Source organism: Helianthus annuus, chromosome 9, assembly GCF_002127325.2.
Source record: "Helianthus annuus cultivar XRQ/B chromosome 9, HanXRQr2.0-SUNRISE, whole genome shotgun sequence".
Lineage (NCBI taxonomy): Eukaryota > Viridiplantae > Streptophyta > Magnoliopsida > Asterales > Asteraceae > Helianthus > Helianthus annuus.
Window position 1 is genome coordinate 176,921,060 of NC_035441.2, and position 26,663 is coordinate 176,947,722.

General features: G+C 35.8%; 3 protein-coding genes across 3 annotated transcripts; 1 reads left to right on the plus strand and 2 right to left on the minus strand.

Annotated features, from left to right (window-relative positions):
- Nucleotides 1-1,723: 1,723 nt before the first annotated feature.
- LOC110876829 lies at nucleotides 1,724-3,524 on the plus strand. Its single transcript, XM_035977141.1, has 2 exons — nucleotides 1,724-1,840; nucleotides 2,235-3,524. The coding sequence occupies exons 1-2, from the start codon at nucleotides 1,724-1,726 to the stop codon at nucleotides 3,465-3,467; spliced, it is 1,350 nt and encodes a 449-aa protein (XP_035833034.1). The 3' UTR covers nucleotides 3,468-3,524.
- A 6,885-nt stretch (nucleotides 3,525-10,409) lies between these two features.
- On the minus strand, nucleotides 10,410-12,675 carry LOC110876830. The gene is made up of 4 exons (XM_035977142.1): nucleotides 12,508-12,675; nucleotides 11,515-11,620; nucleotides 11,232-11,421; nucleotides 10,410-10,989 (listed from the first exon to the last, which is right to left on the minus strand). Exons 1-4 carry the CDS (start codon nucleotides 12,673-12,675, stop codon nucleotides 10,410-10,412), a joined length of 1,044 nt encoding a protein of 347 aa, XP_035833035.1.
- A 10,413-nt stretch (nucleotides 12,676-23,088) lies between these two features.
- On the minus strand, nucleotides 23,089-24,739 carry LOC110879757 (transcription factor MYB1R1). Its single transcript, XM_022128278.2, has 4 exons — nucleotides 24,638-24,739; nucleotides 24,227-24,524; nucleotides 23,932-24,140; nucleotides 23,089-23,641 (listed from the first exon to the last, which is right to left on the minus strand). The coding sequence occupies exons 1-4, from the start codon at nucleotides 24,644-24,646 to the stop codon at nucleotides 23,321-23,323; spliced, it is 837 nt and encodes a 278-aa protein (XP_021983970.1). The 5' UTR covers nucleotides 24,647-24,739; the 3' UTR covers nucleotides 23,089-23,320.
- Between the last annotated feature and the right edge of the window lie 1,924 nt (nucleotides 24,740-26,663).

The following is a 26,663-nucleotide window of genomic DNA, read 5'->3' on the forward strand; positions in this document are numbered from 1 at the left end:
GTTACATTTGTTTTACCAGATGAGTTATTAGGTTTTTTCCTAAAATTTGGAGGATAACCAATCAGCTCAAAACACCTATCAACTGTATGACCCATCATATTACAATGTGAACATTTTAAAGCAGAATTAGGTCCTCTTTGATTAGAAGTTTTCTTTCTTGACTCAAAAGACTGATTTGGTTTAGAAACAAATGCAACATTTTGCCCTTTAGACCCACTACTAGCCAATCTATGTGATTCCTCCCTAGAAACCACAGAATAAGCAACTTTGACAGATGGAAAGGTTTCTCTGGTTAATAGATTTGTTCTGACAGGTTGATACACATCATCTAACCCCATTAAAAACTGCATTAATTTGATTAACATAGAAAAATCATTGTAATCTTTTGCTGCTTTACAAGAACATGTTGGCAGTTGAAGCATAGCATCAAACTGCTTCCACATTGTTGTTAATCTATTATAGTAATCAGCAACAGTAGAACCATTTTGAGAAATACTATTTATTTTTTTAAACAAATCATAAACCACAGAACCATCTATCTTGTCATAAGTTTCTTTCAAATCATCCCAAACCTCTGAAGCTAAACTAGAAAAAACTTGACCTAAGAAAAGTTCCTCAGACACAGAGTTTAAAAGCCAAGTTAATACCACAGAATTACATCTATCCCACTGATTAGCAAGCACATCATCCTCAGTGGATTTTTCACACTTTCCATTAACAAACCCAAACTTATTTTTAGCTTCTAAAGCAAGTTTCATAGACGCAGACCACACAGCATAATTTTCAGTACCCTTCAATTTTACACTAACAATAGTAAGGGCACTAGAATCACTAGGGTGTAGGTAAAGTGGATCTCCAATATCCAGTTTACCTATTAAGGTCTGAGAGGTACTAGGACCTGGTACAGGTTGATCTACTGGTTCTGGCTGAACCATGGTGACTCACAATCAAGTAGACAGATAAAACACTATCAAGAAACAACAATATAAGCCACACCAAAAAAAAACCAACAGATATACAACACACAATGGCGAAGCTGTATCAGTGTCAAGACTTCAGGTTCATCACTTATAGTGCCTGAACATGTCTTAATACAGGAGCCAACCTCACAATAAACCAGAGAAAACAAAACAAACAAACAACAGATAAAGTGCCGGTCCTCACTACCCCGACTTCAACTAATCAACCAACAAAAGTAAAAACAAGCTACAAGAAGGAAAGATCTCACAGTGGGTGCAAAGTCTTCGCACAAGGTGAAGATTGTAACCTTCTAGGGTTACAAGTCAAACACCAAACAATAAAGAACAACTACTGGTTGGTTTGCCCTGAACCTTCTAGGGTTTCAGAGACCAACGCAGTCTTCTCACGACTTCCAAGAACAATGTCAAGATCCACACCAAATTCACCCCAAGATCAGATAACCACAAACTCCACAGATCTACAAAAAACAAACACTATCAGATCAGATCTACAACAAACAAGAAGATCTAAACAGCGGAAGACTTAGATCTGTATATAAGAGCTTTAAAGCTCTGATACCATGTAAAATGGTATAGATCTAAGACTAAACAAGATGAACACACAAGATATAGCGACAGAAAAACGTGACAAAATCTATTATTAACCCAAACCAAAAAAGTACCCAACCAAACCCTAGATCTCAAACATCTGAGATCTATGTAATACAAAGTATAGATTCAACAGATTGAATGATCTGTTGAATATGAACAAAGAAATACGACAAAAGGATACAAAAGAAACAAACAGAGATCAACAAGATCTCAAATACAACACTGATCTCTACAACAGAGATCTAAGAACAGATAAAACTCTTCAACAGGTTGAAGATGACTTGATGACCAGATCTTCACACGAACACCCAGGAACACCACATGAACTCAGCAACTACGGAGATGAGACAGAGAGATAATGAAACCCTAGAAAATATCCTTGTGAATTATGAGCTCCTTCTCTCTCTTCTGTTTTATACCTGAACTCAACCAATGATACAAATAGCCCCTTGATAGTTATAAGACATGCACATCAGTACCTTGTATTTACACTTTGGACCCCAGTCATAACCGACTTAACAACAACCAGGCCAACAGCCCAACCAATCAGTCCAACAGCCCAACAACCAGCTTATTAGACAATACCAATAAGCCCAATATCAACATCAACGTTTAATAGTTTAATTATGAATTATATTAGTAATATCATATACTTTTAACAAGCTTTCTTTAAACTTTGATGAACTTGATCATGCCATCAGCAAAGACGGTGAAACTTCAACTCCTGTTGCTTACCAAGAGATTGACAAGGGTACTGCTGTTTCTGATTTTGTTGAAGTGGACGATGCTATCATAAAAGATGATGAATTTCAATCACTGCTGAAGTCTCTTGCTCCTCCAGAGATTGACATGTCTGTCTTTTCTAATCTTCTTGATTTTGATACTATCATCAAGAATCATGACTTTGAAACACTGGTAACGTCTCTTGCTTCTATCGAATCTGATTCAGATGACGGTTATAGTTATTGGGAACAACTGGGTCTTGATAACAACAATGAGGATGAATTTGAATCGCTTCAAGCGTTGCTTGCTCCTATAGAGAATGACAAGTGTGCTTCTGATGATTTCACGTTTGATGGTATCATGGAGCACATCACCAACTGTTCAAATCGTCATAATAGGACGAAGGATGACACACTTAGAGATATTTGTGAAATGGTTAACATAGGGCTAGGTCGTGGTGACTTTAGAAAGGATCAGCTTGGAGTAACACCTTCTGAAGGTGCTCAAAGAATTGTGGAACTTGCTTATTGGTATAAGATTCCTCTCAGATCAGCCCCTGGGGAAAGGATCCGACTGAATAGCGACACTTTAACTTTTGTTCGTGCTATAGCTTGTTTCCCGCATATGGCAAGTTCTTTACTGTGTAAAACATTTGGAATGGCGAAGAATGGTGCAAATTCTGGTTTAGCTTCTGAGCAACTGCCTGATTCAATGAAGCATTCGGGATTTCCGGGTTTAATTCCCAAGTGTTGTGACCCTTATTTGATGAAAGCTTATTTGTTTTCTCATACCGCCTATATGGTTGATTTTGGCAAGTTGATCAACCCGGGTGATAAGAGGGGCGTGAAAGCAATAGCGTTAAATCAGCTTGAGTATTCTAAGGCTGGAGTTGAAAAGTTACCATATGATGATGAGTTTAGAGTTGCTATTTTAAGAGAGGTTGGTTTGACGGACCCTGCTGTTTTCAAGAAGATCGTTGATGTTTGTAACAATGTGTGTAAGGTGGTTGATGAGCCTGAGCTAACCTGGGAAACTGCTGAGAAGAATCTTATCAAGAATAACATGATATGTTTTTTTGAAGATCATAGCAAGGATGTGGCTGTTGGTGAGCAAGTGAAGGATTTGGCTGATAAGCTGATGGCGGCTAGTATGCGTGATTCTTTCTTTCCGTGAATTAGTTGTTTGAAGCTACCTTTCCTCTTTTTATTTCTTGGTATTTTGGGTTTTTTTTTGTTTCTTGTTAACTTGTTGGTTGAGTTTTTTTTTTTTTTTTTTAATGGATCCATTAAGCACGCTTGAAAAAAAAAACATGTTTTTAGTTTGTATGATGTTATCTTTTGAATCATTTGGCTTGGGTGTATCTGTTGGCATACCCAAATGCCTATATACACATAAAAAAAAGGCTTTTTTTGTCCTATATGCATACCCTGCAGTGTTGAGCTGTGGTCAAAGCGCGACGTTTTGGTCTGGTCAACCAGACAAAAAACTGATGGGTGTCTGTCGAGTCTGTTGACTGAATCAAAACGCCAAGCTTTGGCCGCGTTTTGGTCCTGTCAACCAGACAAAAGACTGATCGGGCGTCTGGTTGACAGGACCAAAACGCGGCCAAAGTTCGGCGTTTTGGTACGGTCAACAGACCCGTCAGACACCCGTCAGTCTTTGTCTGGTTGACCGGACCAACACCAAGTCCTTTTTAGGCTAACTATCTACACACCAAGTGTGCAAATAGTCTCCCCCTTTGGCTTTCAACTTTACCCAATGATAATTTGTCTCGGTTGCAATCTTTTTATTGTTGAAGGGTTATGTTAAATACACCCCTAACCCAAGTCAACTTTTTTTTTTGTTACTTTTTTCAAATAATTCAGTTTTTCAAGTTTCTATAAACTAATAATTTCTCTGGCTCAACTTTTAATTTTTTGACCAGGGTGTATTTTCAAATTTTTCAAAAGTTCATATATTTTTTTTGAACGACAAATTTTTTATTCTTATCTTTTGTGAGACTTGAACCCAAGACCTCTCTCTTTTAAGGTGTTTAAAGGCTTTTGCCTTTACCAAATCAAAGATTTTGTAAATGAAAGTTAAATTTTGAAAAATTTAATAGTTTTGAAACTAACCATTTTAATTTAAAAAGAATATCCACAACTTTAATTTTATAAATCATAATATTAATTACTAATTGTAACAGTAACAATATTTAATAAAAATGAGAAAAAAAAAGGAACTCTATGAATCACAGTAAAAAGGAAAAAAATCGATGGTTCACAATTTAAATGTGATTTTATTTTTGGACTTGATGATCCTAATTCATAAAAGGTCTTTTTAGTATATGAAGATGGTGTTTTTTTTAATTAGATCATTTGGTGTATTAATTTTAGAGTAAGTATTTTAACATATCAGATCCTAAGATTTCATTTTATAACGGTTTTGGCCCCTAACACTAACCATGTTACTATTTTTTGTTGTTGTATTTGATCGTTTTTTTTTTGCTGAGTATAAAAAAGTTGGTTAAGAAAACTGAAGGATATATTTCGCCTTATTAGCATGTCTGCGGCTGGGTGGGAGATCATGTATAGGTGGCGTCTAGAGTTATATACCTAACTTATCGTCGTGAAAGTGATTTTGTCGATCTAGGTGATTAATTGTTTTAAGAGTAAACTGCCATTTTGGTCCCTATGGTTTGATCACTTTTGCCACTTTAGTCCAAAACTCAAACTTTTTGCATCTGGGTCCCTGTGGTTTCAATTTTATTGCCATTTTGGTCCAAAAATGAAATCAGGTCATATTTGCCTTATAAAATCCTGCTATTTTGTCATTTTCCGCATGTGCAAAATGATCATTTCTTTTTTATAAATAAATACCATATTTTATAAGACAAATATGACCTGATTTGCCCCTGAGGAAAATGACAAAATTGCAGGATTTTATAAGACAAATATGACCTGGTTTCATTTTTGGACCAAAATGGTAATAAAACTGAAACCACAGGGACACAGATGCAAAAATTTTGAGTTTTGGACTAAAGTGGCAAAAGTGACCAAACCACAGGGACCAAAATGGCAGTTTACTCTTGTTTTAATGTTTGCACGTTTACTTTTTTATTAGAGACTCGTTATTTATTTATTTATGATGAACTTTTTCACTTTCGTGTTTATAACAAAATGGAGTGAATTGCAAATTTTGTCCTTTATCTATATACCAAATTGCAGGCGTTGTCCTTTGTCTTTAAAATTGTTGAGTTTTATCCTTATTGTTTCAAAATCTTGCATGGTATGTCCTTTAAGCCTAACCCAGTTAATTTTATATGTTAAGTGAAGGGTAATTTGGTCTTTTTACTTATTTATTTAAAACATTATGTTAGTAAATAAAACAAAATGAATTATTATATATAAAAAAACACTCTCTAAAACACATACTCTCTCTCTAATGCAAACCCCCACCACCACCACCACCTGCCCCCACCCACTCCCACCCCCACACCACCAATTTAGTCAAATGATAGAAATCTGCAAGACCTATAATCTGTTACCACTTTATGATCTGAAATTTCTAAAAAGGGGGTTTGGTTACAAAGCTTTTCATATTTATCGTACACCAATGCATTAATGAACTTCATATTCCACTTGATTCCGCAAGATCTTAAACAACACAGAACGATTTAATTTCAAGTGGCCGCATCTAAACCCTACCAACATTTATAAAGTATAAAGCACGCCTGCCTCTGTTTTTATCAAAAGCAAAAGCAGCAGGTGTATTTGATTGAGCCCTAACCATGGCCTCTGGACTCCAATTCTTACCACCACATGTGCCTTTATTCCTCTTCTCAACTCTCATTTATAAAATCATACAAGAACTCCCTTGAAAGACTGTTTTCGTATGCCAATTTTCTGTTTGTAAGTTTGTGGTTTGTCAAACCGGCAGACGACGGAGCAGACCACCTCGACCGTTAGAGAGAGTATGTGTTTTAGAGAGAGTGTGTTTTTATATATAATAATTCATTTTGTTTTATTTATTAACATAATGTTTTAAATAAATAAGTAAAAAGACCAAATTACCCTTCACTTAACATATAAAATTAACTGGGTTAGGCTTAAAGGACATACCATGCAAGATTTTGAAACAATAAGGATAAAACTCATCAAATTTAAAGACAAAGGACAACGCCTGCAATTTGGTATATAGATAAAAGACAAAATTTGCAATTCACTCTAATAAAATGTCTTGATTATTTATTTATTAATATTGATATTAATACTAATAATAGTATAACAAAATATAAAAAAGTAACAAAATATTATAAAATAAAATAACATTAAAAAACATAATTATTACTTGTCACACCCCCAAAATCCACATGCGGAGTACCACCGCTTGAGGGCGTGACTGGCCAGGATCCAGCCACCAATTATACTGAGCAATTTAATTAATAACATAAGTAGTATTTACCAACCACAGGGTTAGCAAATATCATAATCAAAGTTTAAAAGTTTTAAGTTCAAATAGTAGTTTAGGTAAGTAGCGGAAGCATAGACAAAACAGTTTTAAACAAAGTTCATAGTTCAAGTTTATTTAGAACCCAACACAGGGGTTAGACGACCACTACACATCCCCAAGTAGCAAGATCCTGAGTCACTGGGTACCTGCAAAGCATGCAGTAGGGTATCAACAAAAATGTTGGCGAGTTCACGAGTTGTCCAGTTTTTAATTTCCAAAAACTTGTTTCACCAGTTAATTTATCTGTTTATACATGCCATGGGGAGCTACCCCATAAGTAAGCGACTAAACTGTTTTTCCAATACCGAATACTAGGTGACCGTACGTTTCCGCAGTGCCCCGTTTGTCAATGTTCTATCATCATTGACGGTTTGCCAGAGTACATTAGTTCACGACCGATCCTCTACAGGCACGGTGTGAGGCTGGTAAGACCTAAATAGCGCTATCAACTAATAACCCGTTCGCCTGGCCCAGGCGACTAATCGGTATTAAGTAGTAGGGACTTGAGTGATAGAGTTTCGTTTAGTGTTGCTCGTTGCATTCCGTATAAACAGTAATTAACTAAGAGTCCCGCACAAGGGGAGAAAATAAGTTTGTATCCCTTACAAGGGATAGCGTTGTTTTAAGTTCCGTTTTCCCAAACCACCGGGAACGCATGCTTTAAAAGTTGTGAACTCACCTTGGGTTGCTCGGCAGTTTAGTTTACTTGGTTAAGTATGCCGGTCACCATGCCCTAATATGGTTACCAGTATGGGTCAGGCTCGGATACAAGTAATCACGTATATCTTACACGTATCTAACACATAGCATGCGTAACATATATTTATCTTTTAAGTTATTGGGCCCGTCCAAGTTCTTAAATAGTAACAGTTAACACATTGCCCACTTAAACAATAACAAGCACGAGTAGTTCATACACTTTGGCCCAATAACAAAGACAAGCAGCCCAGTCGAGACAGGGGGGTCTCGAGTTGTGGAGGGCTGGTCTCGAGTCGCAACCTCCGTTCTCGAGTGGTGTTTAAAGTGAGTGGCAGCCTTGGAGATCTCGAGTTCAGTCTCGAGTCGAGATCAGGAGATCTCGAGTCGCAACCTCATAGGTCTCGAGTACATAAGATGTGCTGGTTGGTCTCGAGTTGCCATTTTTGATGGTCTCGAGTCGAGACCAAGGGTCTCGACTCCAACATCTGCTGATCCTAAAACGGTTGTACAATGTACTTATCCAATAGAATTTTGTTTTCATGATAATATGTACTATCCAACCAAAATGCATAAACATGTTTTCTTGTCTAAACTTCATTCAAAACGGATCAAAACACACAATTCAAATCTTCATATTATGTTCATAATGCATTCAAACAGTTCATCTTTTTAGGGTTTTCATATATTAAGTCAGACATGTTTAAATATTCATAACATGTTCATGTAGTTCAACACTAGGGTTTTTATCATTCATCTTTAAATTCAAGACATGTGCATATCCTTAATTCTACAACATATAGCACGAAATTTTTGATAACAAGAATCATGTGAACATACAATGATTTACCATTCAAAATATCTTAACAAAACATTATCACACAATGATACACACATCGTTCATCATTCGTTCATTCAAAGCAAACATCTTAATTATACAACACATTCATTCAACAAAGTAGTATTGTTATGTATCCCAAATTGCCCAAAGATTTAAACAAACCACAAAACACTAACCGGTTAGATATAGAGGGTTTGGAGGGTTGGTGAAGAAAGTTCCCGAGTGATGATCTCGAGCTTGAGCCGAGAGTCTTGGTGCTACCGGTTGAATCCGAAAGAGAGGAGAGGAGGTTTGTGGTTCTAGGGTTTTAGTGAGGGAGAGAGTGTGTGTAGGATGATGTGTGAGAGTGTAAGGGAAAGGTGGATGATGGGTTTTTATACTTGATTTGGGTGGTGCATCCCTACAAGGGTTTCGAGTGGGGCTCAAAGGGTTTGCGGCCCAACCGGCCCAACCATTTACTGTTCACTCGAGACCGAGTGGTCTCGAGTCATGGTCTCGGTTCACTAGTACTTAAACACATATATATATATTTATTACATACACGTTATCAACACATAGCACATCAAGATAATTCACACCTTTCATTTAATAATTCATACGTACACACTGCTAATACAAAAGGGTTACTCGGGAAAACCTAGAGTGTCACATTACTTTTGTCTTTAGGATAAAATAATGTATTAAAGTATTTAATGAAAACATGAAAGGTGGCCTTTGTCAATGTGTTGTGCCGCATATCCAACAAAGTTTTATTGAGCTCACAGAAGTTCTATGTTGAAAAATATAAAATAAAACAATCTTTTTTTTTTTTGAAATAAAAACTTCATTAAAAACCAACCTCCGAAACAAAAGGGCAAAAGGCCAATACAAAACAAGCGTCCCCGACCCAAACGGGCAAAAGACAAAACTACAACTTATACATGGGATATTTACACCACTCCCTCCAACAAATATAATTACAAGATGATCTATTCTTTAACCACCAAAAACCTCTCATTTTAATGTCTATCAGAATCTGTTGAGCGCTTCCCCTAATCTGATTGAACACCAAATTGTTCCTGGCCTTCCATATACACCAACATGAAATAATAACCAAACCCCTTAAAATCTTCTTCATTTTCTTATCTCCTTGATTTGAATTATGAATTTCCATATGATCTTTGAATTCAAACGCGAATATTAGGGGAATGTTGCACCAAGCACTTATAGCCGCCCATACTCTAATCGCCACCGAACATGTAATAAATAAATGATCCACCGACTCCTCATACTCGTCGCAGAACGGGCACATAACCGATGCTATCTCCACGTTCCTTCTTCTCAGATTGACTCTAGTAGCAAGACGATCCAAGTTACCTCTCCACGCCATGATATTACATTTGATAGGCACCCATTTGCTCCATTCAAATATGGGAAGATGACTATTTCTCCTATCAGAAATAACCCCTTTTTCACCGAGTTCACCGAGAATCCGTTCTTTCTATCTATGTTCCAAATCCATGAGTTTTTATCATTTGACAATCTCACCATGTTAATAGATTCTTCGCATTCCCGCCATTCCTTACATTCAATATTGGACTCGGGTAATCTAGCCCAACACCAATGAAATCCGCCGATATCTTGATCCATTCTTATTCTCTCCGATATCCTGCAAGATTTATTAGAATCCAAAACAAACAGATGTGGCCATCTTTCCATGAAAGGAAAATCACCCACCCATGTGTCTAACCAGAAACGAATATCCTCCCCGTTCCCCACTTTACCCGAAATCACCCGATTTATACCGTTCCCATTTAATTTCAGTTTGGAAATCATTTTTGCAATATTATTCCAGCACCCCGTATACTTTTCGTTAAAAGGTAAGAAGCTCCTTTGATTGTTCTTCTTATGGCAAGCATCCACCACTTTCCTCCAAAGATTTTGACTTTCAACTCTATATCTCCAGCCCCACTTAAAAAGGAGCGCTTCATTAACTTCTTTTAATCTGTTTATCCCCAACCCCCTTTTTTCCTTTAGCCACGTAATCCAATCCCAAGCCACCCAATTCATTTTGTTTTTTTCGTTAGACCCCACCCAAAGAAATTTTCTCATCTTAGCTTCAAGACCCTAATAACACCAGCTGGAGCTTTATATAAAGAAAAGTAACAAATAGGCAGACTCTCCAAAACAGAGTTAATTAGAGTAAGTCTCCCTCCTATAGACATAGTTTTAGCTTTCCAAACCGATAGTCTTTTATCAAAAATATCCATAATCGGATCCCAATTTCTTATTCTGTTCATATTGGCCCCCACCTTTATACCCAAATAAGATAACGGGATGCTATCAGTATTACACCCAATCACATTGACCATATCTTTTATGTCTTCACTAACCACCCCCAACCCATTTAAGTAAGATTTATGAAGGTTTATTTTAAGACCCGAGCATAAGTAAAAAATTCTAAGACATCTAGCCACATTCTTAACATTCCCCCTATCCCAGTCCCCCAAAATAAGAGCATTGTCCGCATAAAAGGGATGAGAAATAACCAGTCCGTTATTCGGCGTTTGAATGCCTTTGAAAATACCCTCAAGCCCTGCTTTGCAGAAAATGCTGGACAGGGCTTCCATAACAAAAACGAACAAAAATGGAGATAACGAGTCACCCTGTCTGATCCCTTTAGAACAACTGAATTCAAAAGTAGGGGATCTGTTAACTAATACCGCAGATCTGGCCGAGGTTAAAACCCCTTCCACCCATTTACACCAAAGAACTGGAAATCCCATCTGACCCATGACGTTTAGTAAGAATCCCCAACAAACGTTGTCATAAGCCTTTTCAAAATCTATTTTTAAAAGGAAAGCCTTTTTTTAACTTTTTTAATCCACGAAATGATCTCATTAACCATTAACGGACTGTCAAGGATATACCTGCCTTTAAGAAACGCCGTTTGGTTTTTCGAAATGACCGAACCTATGACCTTTTTGAGACGATTAGCGAGAACCATAGAAACAGTTTTACTAATCACACCAATAAGGTTAATCGGACGATAATCTCTCATCCCCACCGGGTCCTTGCTTTTAGGGACAAGGGTTATAAAAGAAGAGATGCACCTTTTGTCTATATATCATTTTCTGTAAAATTCAACCAACAAATTATAAAAATCACACTCAAAAATATTCCAATACCTTTTAATGAATTTGAAATTGAAACCGTCTGGCCTAGGAGCTTTGTCAGCCCCACACTCGAACACAACTCTCTTAATCTCCTCGTTCTTAAATGTATCTGTCAGGAACGCCGCGTTTTCCTCCGAAAGCCTCTAGATGCCATGGCAATTAAGAATAAGCCTGTTATTATATCTTTCCTTGAAAGCTGCTTTGAAGAAACCCATAATCTCTTTTTTGACTAAGGAAGGTTTAGTCGTCCACACTCCGTCGATCAACAAACCAGGAATATTGTTTGAAGCCCGTCTACTATCAACAATCAAGTCCCAATTTGAAGGATAACTATTGAAGTAGAGTTGTTTTGAAAAGCAAGCTACTACTAACGAGTAGTAATAAAGTGAGTAGTCAAAGCTGGTCAAAGTTTCACATATAGATTTCGTTTCGGAATGTGAAGTAGCTAGTGCTTCAAAATACCATACCACAAGTACCAACATATGTTTGTAGAAAATAAAACAGTGGTTAAACTTGAACTACTCAAGATTACATCTATGGGAATTAGGGGGGAAGGGGCACCCAAGGGTAGCACCCTTACTCCAACCAATCAAATCCCTTAATGTCAGAATTCTTAGAAACTACCCTCAAACTACAAAACACTGGCGCCGTCTTACCGTTGTCATAAACTAATTTTATTTTAGGTAAATTACACTTTTCGTCCTTTATGTTTATATCAGATTGCAATGGACAACCTTTAACTTCGATAATTACAGCCACAGTCCTTTATTTGGAAAACACATTACACTCTAGGTCTTTTAGCACAAACTAGGTTAAAATTTTCAGTTAAGTATGACATGGGGTCTGTACATAAGGGTATTTCAGTCATTTTACCTTATCTTTTTATTTAAAAGTATATTTATAATAAAACAAAATCAAATTAAAAAACAAAAAGTAAAAAAAAACCTATATAAAATCACAACACAGACACTCCCTCTCTCTCTCCTCTTTCCTCTCCCTCTCTGCCTTTTCTCCCCCATTAGACAACCACCAGCAGCATCCGACAACCACCTCCCCAGCTTCCAGCAACCATGAGCACCTGGTTCCTGCCGGCACCAATGTCTTGGCTAATGTGCTCTCCTGCCGGCACCAATGTCGTCTCCGGTCGGCAACTACAATCACCATTGCAACCATCACCGTAAGCCATCTCCGCCGTCATCACCATAAACCATCTCTGCCGTCGTCATCATAAGCCATCTGCCACCACCATCTGAATTTAATGTTTTTAGGTACTGTTTTTGAATAAATCAAGGGGTTTGTGGTAATTTTGTGAAAGAAAATTGGGGGTTTGGGGTGTTTTTTCTCAAAGATTGGAAAATAAAAAACATCTCTGAAAATTAACAAATTGGGTTTGAACAGACGAAAGTTTTGCAATATTGCATAGTCCCTAAATTTTTAAACATGATTACTCAGTAGTAAAGGAGGCATGGTCAATCAATATAAACGCTTACACCGACTAAAGTAAACAAACCGTGCCTGAATAACTATACAAACAAGTTTTGCATTTCATTTTCACACACATTCACACTTTAATTTTTGTTGTGAAGTTACAACAGTAACAAAATACAATATAAATATAAATATAAATAAAGAAAGGGTAATTGCACGGTACCCCCCGCTAGAGGGACCCCCTTCCCCAAGCTAGCGACCCGGCAACGCTGCCTGACGGTGACTACTCAACCGTTTCGAGGGGAGCGAAGAGCCTGCAAGCAGGATTCGAACCCGAGCATGATAAATACTAGAACAAAGACATGGAGTTTTAACATGATAAACTTTTACAAGAAAAAATATAAACTTTCTTTTTCAGTCTCATAAAACAGATTGTGGGTTTTTTATATAGCGAGACATTGGTGATTTTCGTTGGGGGTGGTGGTGGCTGTTGGAGTTGGTGGTTGTTGAAGATCGTGGTCATTGCTGGTAATGGTTGTGTTGGTTGTTACGGAGTTGAGGTGGGTGGTGGTTTCCCGAGAGAGAAGAGACTTGGCACCGACGACACTGTGGGGTGGCGCTGCTGCCGTGGCTCCACCACAAGGGTGGTGGTGGCTGGCCGTTTTCTACAGAGAGACATGAGGGAGAAGAAAGTGAAAGGGAATAAGGTCTGGTCTTGTGGCTGTGAAAATGAAAAAGTAAAAGATCTTTTATATATATAAGGAAAATTACAAACATATCCTCATGTGCATAACACATGCAATGTTTAACTGAAAATTTTAACTAGGTTATGGCTAAAGGACGTAGGGCGTAATGTGTTTTCCAAATAAAGGACTGTTGCTATAATTATTAAAGTTAAAGGTTATCCATTGTAATCTGATACAAACATAAAGGACGAAAAGTGTAATTTACCCTTTTATTTTTTATTATTTTTTTATAAAAAGCAACGACCTAAACATAAAAGTCACCAAATAACCATGGGTAGAGGAACCCGTTCAAATAACCCGCCTTGCCTACCCTTGTGGGTGGTGGCAGTGTTGTAGCACAAGGTTGAACCCGGTGAGGGTACCCGTGAGAGTGCCCCGTCCCCGCTTACATCTAGTATCTCAAGATACTGTAACCATGAACTTGTAATGATATATCCTCGGCCATGGACTTCGATGATATGGCTCACCAGATGTTATTTTAGCATCCAAATTAAGGAAAATTAAATTAAAGGATTGGATTAAAAATAAGAACACCAAAGATGAGGAAGCTCTTTTAAATGCTGAGGAAAAAAATCAAAGATCTAGATAGATTGGCGGAAACTAGATAATTATTGAAGGATGAGCAGCAAGTGGGCTTAGTAGCTAAGAAAATTTTGGCCGGGGATTAAGGATGCTAAACTATCGGATCTAAAGCAAAAGTCTCGGGTTAAATGGGCGTCACATCGTGTTGAAAATTCTGCATATTTTCATGGGTGTATTAATAGCAGAATAGGCAGAATTCGGTTAAATGGTTTCATGGTTAATAATGAGTGGCATATTAATCCAACTACTATTAAGTGCGAGGTTATGGAGTTTTTTGCTCAAAGATGTAAAGAGCCAATCAAGAAAAGACCCGAGTTTTTTGATGATCGGGCGCCTTCCCCAGATGGGTTTGATTTTAAATTCTATATTATATTGTTCCCGTTGTTTGTAACCGCCATTTGGGTTAATTACAACCATTCAAAGTCAGCAACTTTTAATCTCAGCCGTATAAAGTCACTAAATTCCTTCTAGAAGCAGCAGTTCATGGCAGTTCCACACTCTCTCACCCATGATCTTGCGGTTTCCTGCAGTTTATTAAGGTGCACCAATAAAAATGCATTATCGAAACGTGGGTCCAACAAAAGTGCAAGTTATAATTGACGGTTAAAAAAGTCTTCCTTTTTTTAGCAAGTTAGTGGGGTAGTGGACAATGTAACTGCCCAATATGATGGCTATATAAGAAGAATGAGGTACCAGAAAAATATGTCTTCTTTTCACATTTAACCCATTCGAGCAACGCCAAATTTGCAGCCATGGATGACACTGATGCCTTCTACCACCTATTCTAAGCAGCTGACTATGCAATGAAGGTACCACTAACCCAAAAAATGAATATTGTTATATATGTTAACGCACGTATTTATTGTAGTCGAGTACCAACGCAGCCATACCCAAGAAGGAACAATTCTACAGCCTATTCAAAGATAACAGGAAGGTATTGTTTTTTCTTTGACACACACACAGAGGTTAGCAATTTAAAGATGGTGTAATCTTTTAATACGTTTTTTTTTTAATTTCTATCAAATTATTACAGCTGAGTAAGAATGCAATGACAAGTTGACAACCAACAAGGAGCAATTCCCTAGCCAATTAAAAAATTATCAGAAGGTATTTTTTTACTTCCACACACAAGTTAGCAGTTTAAACATGGTTTCAGTGTTTAGTCTATTTTTACCTTCACATATAGCTATGGATGACTACTACCTATTCAAAATAGCTAACTATGCAATGAAGGGTACCAACAAAACAACATGCGAGAAGAAGCAATTTTATGGCTCATTCCATAACACACATATTATCAATTTAAACATGATCTGATTGTTTAATCCATTTTCTAAATTTCTATCAAATAATTACAGCTGGGTTAAAATGTAATGACAACCAACAAAGAGGAATTTCGTAGCCCAATCAAAGATTCTCAGAAGGTATTTTTTCTAATTTTCCCTGAATTTTTATTATTTAATCTGACAATGGAAACATGGAGATTATTTCATATGGTCAATTTTTCAGTCCCTGCAAATCTGATATGCACAGGAAGGTAAGAGTTTTATAATAACTGACAATTGCACAATAATATCATGTGGTCTAATTTTTAAGTCATTGTCACATATATATATATGTAATTACATTATAAAATGTATTTTTTCTATTTTCAGTTTCAGAAGCTTGAAAAGCAATAAAAAGAAAACATGTCTTTTAAATTGGAAATAGGATGAAGTCATTGACATATATGCATTTCAACTTTAAATCAACAACAATATGAATCTCATGTATCAAATCTGAGCATAAAATCGTGCATTCAATTCTCTACAGCAATAAATTCTACTTTAGAATCACACTTATGAGAAACCTTCATACCTTTAGAACAGTGTGATTCCTGTGGCGGTGACACCACCGTCGGCACCACCGTCATCATAGCCAGGACAATTGGTTATATATCATTGGCCAAAAAGAACCAAGAGATTATCATCACAAACCAAAAAGGGTTTCTTCTTCATCACTTCATCAAAAGAACCCCAATGTACCCAAGAATAGAACATGCAGGTGAAATACAACTTACCGGAAAACTCGCTGGAACCCTAACTTGGCTACAACGCACCTGAACCGTCTGCATCTCCATGTTACCGATTTATTGCACATAATGTAACGGTGTTTTCAGAAAACCACAATACGATTCAACTATTTGCAGAGTAAATCACAACTCTAAACCATAACAAACTGAATAAAAGATGCGATTATACCTGTAAGAGATTTGAGATCGCCGGAAGCCGAAGGAGAGAGTGGCATCGATGGAGACGTAAGTGGTGAGAGCTTCCAGGAATGGCTCCGTCCAGAGGCGATTAGAGTGACGATTTGGTTGTAGGTTGTAACCAAGAAGAAGATTTGTGTGTTTATTTTGTTTTGTGGAAAAAGAAGCGTATAGAAGAAGACGTGTACCCTCAGTAAAAGTAGTTTTTATTTAATGGGTTGTAAGATCTCAGATTTATTTATTAGACTTAAATGTTGAAGACCCTATGTTGCTTGGGTAGATGTGTAGCTTCAGTAAAAGTAGTTTTTATTTAATGGGTTGTAAGGTTTCATTGCAGGCAATTTGTTTTTGTGAGCTCGATGCAAATTTCTTTATTAAATATCTTTGTTTCATAATTAGTATATTATTTAAGATTTAATATCATATAGTTTAATAAACATCCACTATGTTTAACTTATTTTTCATAAATGAATTATAACCATATTTACAATTTTATACCTTTTGTATTTATTAATATAATAATAATTATATAGATTAATCCGGTTCTTGAAACGGTTCGACCGGTCAAACCGGTCTGGTCTGACCAGTGAACCAGTAGAGCGACCGGTCCGGTTTTAAAAACATTGGTGGATAATGAGTAAGCAAAAAAGGAAGGAACGTGTCAAAAGCAGAAGAATGTCTAAACCCTAAAACAAAATGTACAAGCAACCTTGCGAGAAACACCACATTAGCCCAACGTACAACTCACAAATGCCTAACTATGTTATAAATTTATAGTTATATACATACAACTCGCAAATGCCTTTCTATGTTACAAATTTATAGTTATTTAATAGATAATATCGACACACATTATATTAAAATAAGTAACAACTTAGTGTATTATTGGCCATTTACAAATGTGTAAATATATTAGTATAAAAGAGCCTACGGACGGGATGATTGTTACTATCCTGTACTTTGGTTTCATGGGTTATAAGGAGCAATATACACCGAGACTCTTGCTTCACCAAATATTTAGTTCTATTAAGTATGCTCTTTTGTTTTGTTCATTATAATGTTTCATTATTTGTTTAGTGGCATTATAAATACGTTTTATCGTTTTCTTTATTATGTTCTATGGGTATTCATGTTATTATGTCGTTAAGGTACCCGGCCTACGGACGGGTTCTCAACTAGTTCATTAAGTGTTTTTGGAAAGTTTTGGGTGATGATTTCCAAGAGGTTATGTGTCACTCCTATTTTCTGGTGTTATTAGCCATGTGTGTGCATTCTCTTTCATCTCTCTAACACCAAAAAACAATAACGCAACAAGTCTAAATGAGTTTAGGCCGATAAATCTGATTGGATGCAATAGTAAAGTAATATCAAAGGTCCTGGCAAACCGTCTCAAATAGGTTATTAACTCAGTTATCTCTGAAGAACAACCAACGTTTCTTTCAAATCATATCTTGGATGGTCTGATGATCATTAATCAAATCTTATCATGGGTAAAGTAACCAAAATCAAAGGCACTTCTCTTCAAAGTCGACTTCAACAATGCATTTGATTCCATCTCATGGTCTTTCGTGGATTTGATTTTAGAACAGATGTGGTTTCCCATGAAGTGGAAACTTTGGGTCAAAGGCATCTTATCTTCTTCCTGCTCATCAATCCTAGTCAACAGTTCTCTGACTTAAACATTCAACTATGAATGTTACATGGGGTTAGCTAAGGGAATCATTTTTCCCATTTTTATCTTCATTCTTTCCATGGAGGCTTTCTCCTCGTTTGTCACTAGTGCAGTCAGGTCGGGGTCTATTCATGGTGTGTTAAACGTAAATGGTGGACCAACTGTCACCCACCTTACTTTTGCTGATGATTATATCCTTTTGGTTGGCGAATGGTCATCCCAAAATGCAATCAATTTTATAAGGCTGATGAGGTGTTTTACACTTGTTTCCGATCTTCAACTTAATCATAAAAAGTCTTTTCTGTACTGTGGGGCTAGAGTGGACTTATTGGAATTGATCACATGGCGGCGATTATGTTTTGTCAATCCGGCTTATTCCCTTAACATGCCGCAATTATTGTATTATTCGTTTTTTGTGTTTTCGCATTCAACCATTATAATCCGAGACTTATAATCATAATGGAATTCATTTTATTTTTATATATTTTTTCTCTCAACAATTGTTCAATCAAACATAGGTGTATTCATATAATCATCAAAACACGTTTAAATCATTCGAAAACCGACTTATATTCACTATGAGAAGAATTTTTTTGTAAGAAGAAAAAATAAGAAGTTTCAACCAATAAGAATGCTTCATTCTACTTCATTTAATATTTGCATTTAATTTTAATAAAAAAGTATATTGGTAAACTTACAAAAATCATTAATTTGTATTCTTCCTCTTTCATAACTAACTAAATTAAATTTGTAACTGTTTTTCAAAATATATACTTTTTCCAAATTAAAAAAAGCAGCTTAATTTAAAGTGTAAAATAAATTACTAGTTGTGTAGGATAAATTATGAGTTGTGTAGGATATATTTCGAGGTGTGTAGGATAAATTTCGACTGTGTAGGATAAAATTATATAATGTGTAGGGTATATGTAGGAAATTTTGATATGTGTAGGTTTTGTAGATTATATGTAGGATAATTAATGATTAGTTTAATTAATTAAAGAGTTAAAAATTAATGATATGAGTTATAAATGAAATATATTTTACTAATATGCCCTTTCTTCTTTTTCTTCTCACATTAAATTTATTCTCAAATGAACCTTCCCCTACATATATATATATAAAATAAATGAAACCCTTTAAAGACATGTCTCACTCTCGTGTTTCATCACCCTTATTTTCTCATCTGTCTTCTATATTAGATATTGATATTAGTTAAATAATAATTTTTCTATTTTGTTCTCATGTTAAATAATGATATTCAAATTAAAAAATTATATATTAAACATTTGATATAAATTTAATTATGGATAGCTATTATTACCTATATATTAATATTAATTAAATTAAAATTAGAATGGAATGAATAGTAATATCACTAAGAGATAAATAAATGGTATCGTGTATCGGTATCAAATTTATTAAACCGGTTTATTTTCGGTACCGGTATCGTACCAGTACTGAACCGTACCGTACCAGGTATATTCAGTACTGGTACCCACTTTTGGGATTTTGGTAACCGTGTTTTCGGTACCGGTTGGTACCGAGCTCATCAAATCCTGTAGCAGCGCAGCAATGCAAGTAATTGCACCGTTTAGATTACTTTTCATACACACACTAAGTAAACTGTATTTCGTTTGAATGAAGTTTTATATACCTAACAACTTATTTTGCTTTCTTTTTTGTCTTTTTCTGTAATGAATGAATTGTAACATGTAAAATTAACTTGGATATTTAGAATATTGATGAGCATATCGTATCAAATACTGTAATCAAATCGGTATCGTATCGGTACCAAATTTACTATACCATATCATTTTCGCTACCAATTTGGTACCCACCTTTTGGCGTTTTCAGAATTGTTACTTTCGGTTCGACACCGGTCTAGCACCATACCTGTATTTATTGATTTTTACCTTCAAATACCATACCGTATTTTACCGAATATTTTCGGTGCCGGTACCTTATTTCGATGATTTTTCGGATCGGTACTTTCGGTGCCGTTACCAGTACCGAGCTCATCCATATTTTAACGTGTTAGCACCGTAATAACTGAACTGAAAACAACCGAATTTACAACGTGTAGGACGTGTGGGTCCTATAATTATATATTAGGTTATTTAAAATCATTTTTTAGGACGGAGTGACTATTCTTAACACGTCATTTCTATTTAATATTTTGATATTCGGTGTTTGTTTGCCGTTGCTAACACGCATTTTGTAGTCATTGGGTCCCCACCGCAACGTGCGGACGGAAAATCAACTAGTTTCATTAACTTAATGAATCTTATTTGAAATTAATTATGGATAATTATTATATGATTAACTAAATGAATATAATATGATATTTATTATAGATAGTTATAATGCTTTACGTTATTTAGCATTTTCCGAAAAGAATATTTTTATGGATAATTATAATATTAGGCTATAGGGTGTGAGGGTCATGATTGGGATATGATTTGTCACATAGGAACATGAATGGAAGGCTACACCACCCCCTTGATTGATTCACCATGGTTTGCATGGATTAAACCATGACAACTATGGTCCTCCTTTCCATTTTTCAACCAATCTTTTCCTTTTTTGAGTCATAACCACACCTTTAAGGTAGTAGTTTTTGATGATGGATTAGAGGTGAGTTATATTCACAAATTTTTAATTGAAATTTTGTTTTCATAATCAATTAAATTGTTTAATCATATTTTTATGAATTCTATAAACTAAAAATGATTATATAGTCATTTAAGATCTAACTAATAAACATTCAATCATATATTTACATATTTAAAGATTGATTTGTTGAATCCAGTAGGGGTGTGCAATAACCAAACCGTTAACCAAAACCGAACCGAAAACCGACAAAACCGAACCGAAATTAACTGAAACCGAATCAACCGAAAGTCGCTTAACGGATATTTTTTTACCATCGGTTAATCGAAATTAACCGAACCGAACCGAACCGAACCGAATCATTTATTTTTTTTATATATTTATAGCTTTTACACCTCTATTTCATGTATTTCATGTTTTATACTTTCATTTCATGTAATAATACCTCTATTTAATTTATTTATGCCTTCATTTCATTTATTTATACCTCCATTTTATGTATTTAAACATCTATTCATGTATTTATACCTCCATTTCATTTATTTATACATCCATTTCATGTATTTATACCTATATTTCATGTATTTATACCTCCATTACATATATTTCTAAGCAAAAAAAAATTAGCCCTTGTTTGAATTGGTTATTAACCGAAAATTAACCAAACCGAACCGAAAACTGACAAATTAACCGAATTAACTGATACGATTAACCGACGACTTCAGTTACGGTTACAGATAATGCTAATAACTGAACCGTGCATACCTCTAGAATCCAGTGGTATTTTTTGTCATATAATTATAGTTGAAAAGTATTCAAGTGTTTTAATCCCATTTCAATTTATGTCATGGTTTATTTTAACTCTTTACATGATGTGACAACTCCAACCCATTTTTTCATGAGTGGATTAATTTGGGTTATGTTTTTTCTCTAGTGGGTTAAATAATTAAAAACTAAATAAAAGGTGGTCTAAAATAAAAGGCTAGAACGGTTGAAAGTCATACTAAGTTTAAATTCAATGTAAATAAATATTTTTAGATTGTTATATATTTTAATCAGAATAATATATATTTTTACTCATATTTGACACTAAACTATACCTAATAAATAAGTACCTGATTACACTTGCACTGCGCTACTTGTCACAATTATGTAAGCTCGAGATACTTGAAATCGTTTAAAAATTTTTCTGCTTAGTTTTCTGTGAGCCTAAGTTATACCTAATAAATAAGTAAATAGTTAAAATTTTCTTCCGCTTATTGTTTCTCAACTATCTATTACTTCTTATTAATATGTTGTTCTTTGTTGTTAGAAGTGTTTTAATTCCGTTACCCACTTTCAACAAGGTGACTTCAAACCATTTGCATGTTTGAAATGTTTTTGCAAATGATGAATCAATTGTGTTGATATCGGTTCATACATTTAATTACAGTAATTACTAATTATTAGCATGTTTCTTCAAGTTTACAGTGGTTCGTCTTGATCATGGTTTTGGCAGTAGGTGGTATAGTTCTTGACTTCTCATAGTTAGTGACGAATAACAATTTGTTAAAAAAATGAGTGGCAAATTTGCACCTTTTCGCGGACACGTTTTAGTGACAAATAACAACTAGTTAAAAAATGAGTGGCAAATTTGCACCTTTTCGCGGACACGTTTTAGTGACAAATAACAACTAGTTAAAAAATGAGTGGCAAATTTGCAGCTTTTTGCGGACACCCCTTGAAGGTCGCATGTTCAATACGACTTGCCTTCTATTTGATCTAATTGGTTAGCAGGATACAGGCAAGAAATATGGATAACGTTTAATTAAAGTCTTCCAAGCAAAGGTTGATTGCCGTCTAACTAAAGGTTTTGTAGGTGAAGTGTCACACATGTCTTGATTGCAATCTAGATAAGAAGATAAGATTCCAGCCTTAGTTTTTGTAGACTAGTAATCAACGGCTTTAACTTTTATTTCATTTAAGTTGCTATTATTACAATATATTAAGTAATAATCTCATCTTTTGTATCGTTAAAAATGGAATCTTGGCGATTATAATAGAGATAATAGTTGTATCTATATCTATATTAATAATATATGCGAATTGTGTCGTTATTCAAAACGAGGGGGTATCAACAACCACCCACATCAAGTTGAAAATACACCAGACAAAATCCAGGATAACAATCACCACTAAATCAAAGGGTCCTACCATCTTCATCTTACAACCATTCAATATGGAGGAGGACATAACCCCCTAGACACCCAAATCCCATATATCCTCTTTCCATCATAAAAAGATTAGTTCACACCCCACCAATCCACTCATAATAAAGGCTGCTTATAATTCAAATAAACAACTTTATAATCCTTTATTTCACTTACAAGGTAGTAATAGATACACACTTTAAATAAATATTACATTTCTAATTAAACACCCTCAAAACAACTTATTGTTTTATCTACTTTATTTTTCCACAAACAACATGTAACATAATTTAATAAAATCTTGGTCTGTACATAACCGAAGGATTAGATTGAAGTGAAAAGCTAATTAATCTACCTGCGAATTTACTTTAAACAACACTGATCATACCATCTCCATTGTTGAACCCTGAGATTGCCTGGAATGTAGAAGATAGGGAGAGGTTGAGAGATAAAGATAATGACAATGAATCCCTTTCGTGTTCACAATTCGAATAATTATCCGCTCTTGTTGATAGATTGAGTGTTGGAGATAGAGGGACTGGTCCAGTGTTGATTTGATACTCGGTATTGAAAGCTACGGTTTCAGTTTGATTCTTGATTGAGAGCGGGGGTGATGGAATTAGACCAACAGCCGATGGTTGATTACCGTTATCTTCATGAGTTTGTTCTTCCATTGGAGTAGCAGCAACCTGACCATCAATCACAAAGTTGTTAGTTTTTGTCACCCATAGGTAGTATTAAATAACTAACGTTTTTTAACAACAATTCCTAGATTTTTTCTAGGATAATCCTCGGGATTTGAACGCCCAACCTTTTGTTGTGAAGGAGACCACTTACCACTAGATTAACGTTGTTTAGTGCATCAATAGTGATGTCACAAATCGCCTGCATATGTTAGTTTTCCCCTTTGGTTGGGAAAGGGGAAAACTAACACAAGCAGACGATTTGTAATTTGTTAGATCTATTAGTTGATACTTACTGAATCAGTTGTGATGTCGAAGAGGCTAGATCTTCGACGACGGCGATTAAGGTTGCTTCGACGGAGAAAATACTTTTGAGCATGACTTGCCACTTGTGTCGGGGTACGCGTCTTCACAAAATTCCTTGAAATTCCTCTCCAGTCCCCTTTACCTACCTTCTTCAGGCCTAATAGAAATAGCTTGTGTTCATCCTCTGTCCATGGAACCCCTGTTGTTTTTCAATAATATAAAAAAAATTAATTAATCTCATAAAACTTCACAAAAAAAAAAAAAAGTACCAAGGCGAGATCTAACCTCGTTTGCGCTCTCTACCAACGTTTGAGGGGTTGCGAACGGCATCCTCAGCTGAAGCGTAACCAGAATCAGCAGCAACCGCGATGGAGCCATCAAGGTTATTACTATTACTAGACGAATCACCATGAGTAGCTTGTTGTACATGTACGTATTGTGAAAGGTCGTTCATACTCACGCTTTTCCTCATCGGATCAACCTTAACTCGCACTCCAAACAACATGATCTCACCCGAGCCATCAGCACCAACCGGGTTCTGACCGTTCGCCCAGCAGCCTGATTCTGACATCATACTGGCCACTTGATAACAAATCAATCTAAATCAAAATCTATAACAAAAGTGATGAAAATTTGCTAGATGATTGATTAAATTTGGAATAAATGCAGAGTTCACAAGATAATCTTGTAACTTATCTTTTGCATTGGTCGGCTAGGGGAATCTGATGGTCGTACAATAGTTTTCTCTTGTTTAATCTGTGACAATAGATACAAATGTGGTTTGTATGGGTGGTATATATAAAATGCTAAAATGGCGGGTGGGTTCCATGTGGTTGCATTGTTGGAGTTTGTGGCACATACACGTGGCGAATTCTGGTACGGTGCTTATTAGTGAGGGAATCACAGTTATTGGAATGTGATTTTACCATAAAGGTCAAAGTCAAAGAAGCGTTTATCTTGCGTAATTACCCTTTAATTATGATTATGACTTTTAAACAATGTTTTAAATACCGGTATGAACCGGCCGGTTATACCGGTTAAACCGGATATCGGACACGAGTCTGGTACGATAAAGGCCGGTAAAACCCGAATACGGTATGTCTTATGTACCGGCGGTAAATCCGGTTCTACCGGTTCAAACCGTTGAACCGGTTTGCATTATCTTAATATTTGATTTCTTAATTTTAATAAAATACGATATTAAGGTAATATTAATCTTCCATATTTCCGGTAGTTAACCTAGTGTCTTCTATTCCAATATTTCATCGTTGTTGAAACTGTTACTCACCTCGTACAATGCAATATTGTTTATAACTAATAAAAATATTCTTAAAATGCTTAGTAGTTTATAATAAAAATAGTTGTTTTTAGATAAAACTATGATCAGTTACATAAATTCAAGTTGAGATTTGATTGTTTTTTGAGTTAGATAAAACTATGATCAGTTACATAAATTCAAGTTGAGATTTGATTGTTTTTTGAGATGAATTTGTATTTTAAGGAATTCATAGGGTTAACTAATAACCCGGTTCAGTCGCCCGATACAACCCGGTTCAACTAGTTAAGCCATTTTAAAGCCCAACCCGGTATGATTTAAAAACCGGTTTTTAAAACATTGCTTTTAAACCATAGTTAAGAAAGGGACTGCTCATCAACTCAAGTTGAAAGTGTTTATTTTATTTTTTTTTTTTTGAACGGCCAACTAAAATTTTTATTTATAATCATAGATAACAACTGTTATCTAAACCATAGTCCATACACCAAAAGAAAAAACAACATCAGGACATTAAACACCAAGGCAAAAAACATTAAAATCGTTACAGCAAGCCCAAGACAACTCCGATGCCTTGGCCCGATGTTTCACCCACAAAAACCCCAAAACTTTTGCTTCCTCAATAACTCTTTCCGGTGAGCACTTACTTCGTTCGAAAACCGATTTGTTTCTAGCTGCCCATATGCACCACACTGTTGTTTGGAAGATTGCATATATCAACTGTTGCCATATTCTTGACCCCCTCATATTCACATGCTATTTAGCCAGATCCTCTAGACCAAAGAAGTAAATGGCTGGTAATTTACACCACCTGGAGACACCTTCCCAGACCTTTTGTGTGAACCGACACGAACAGAAAACATGCTCAGTTGTCTCCTCCTCCTCTTGGCAAAATTCACATAGTGTTGATACCACATTTACACCTCTTCTGACCAAAGACATCCTAGTTGGCAACTTATCCAAATTCAGTCTCCACATAAGAAAATTTACCTTTAACGGTGTCCACCGGTTCCATGAAAAAGAGGAAACTGAACTCGACTCATGATTCAGCACTATTTGTCTCCTCAACCTACTAACTGAGAACAATCCGTCACCAGCCAAAGACCACTCCCACTTGTCCGCAGCGTTGGTGGTGACTACCGAAAATAGCAGCCCCAACATTTGATTAAATTCAGCATGTTCCAGGTCTGAATTGAGCTGCCGCACCCACTGAAACGAGAAGCCAGCCGCCCCTTTCACCCGATCCGAAACCACTGCCCTTTTATTCGATTCGATTGCAAATAGCCTGGGAAACTTCGATGCTAATGGTTCATTTGCCACCCAGCGATCCAACCAGAATGAGATCCCATGCCCACACCCCACGATCCCACGAAAGGAATTTTGAAAATCAATACCCACATCTGCCAAATCACTAGCAATTTTGAATATTTGTTTCCAAGGCCCAACAAC

Excerpts from the sequence above, each read along its gene's own strand:
- LOC110876830 (XM_035977142.1), bottom strand. The coding sequence starts at position 12,675 with ATGACGGCGGAGATGGCTTACGGTGATGGTTGCAATGGTGATTGTAGT. Across the intron at positions 11,621-12,507 it reads GTGGTTGTCGGATGCTGCTG|AGGCTTTCGGAGGAAAACGC; the intron begins GTGGTTGTCTAA and ends CATGGCATCTAG. Across the intron at positions 10,990-11,231 it reads ACGGCGTTTCTTAAAGGCAG|TTGTTCTAAAGGGATCAGAC; the intron begins GTATATCCTTGA and ends TTTTGAATTCAG.
- LOC110876829 (XM_035977141.1), top strand. The coding sequence starts at position 1,724 with ATGAACAAAGAAATACGACAAAAGGATACAAAAGAAACAAACAGAGAT. Across the intron at positions 1,841-2,234 it reads CAGATAAAACTCTTCAACAG|CTTTCTTTAAACTTTGATGA; the intron begins GTTGAAGATGAC and ends ACTTTTAACAAG.
- LOC110879757 (XM_022128278.2), bottom strand. Across the intron at positions 24,141-24,226 it reads TGGTAGAGAGCGCAAACGAG|GGGTTCCATGGACAGAGGAT; the intron begins GTTAGATCTCGC and ends GAAAAACAACAG. Across the intron at positions 23,642-23,931 it reads TCGACATCACAACTGATTCA|GTTGCTGCTACTCCAATGGA; the intron begins GTAAGTATCAAC and ends ATTGATGGTCAG.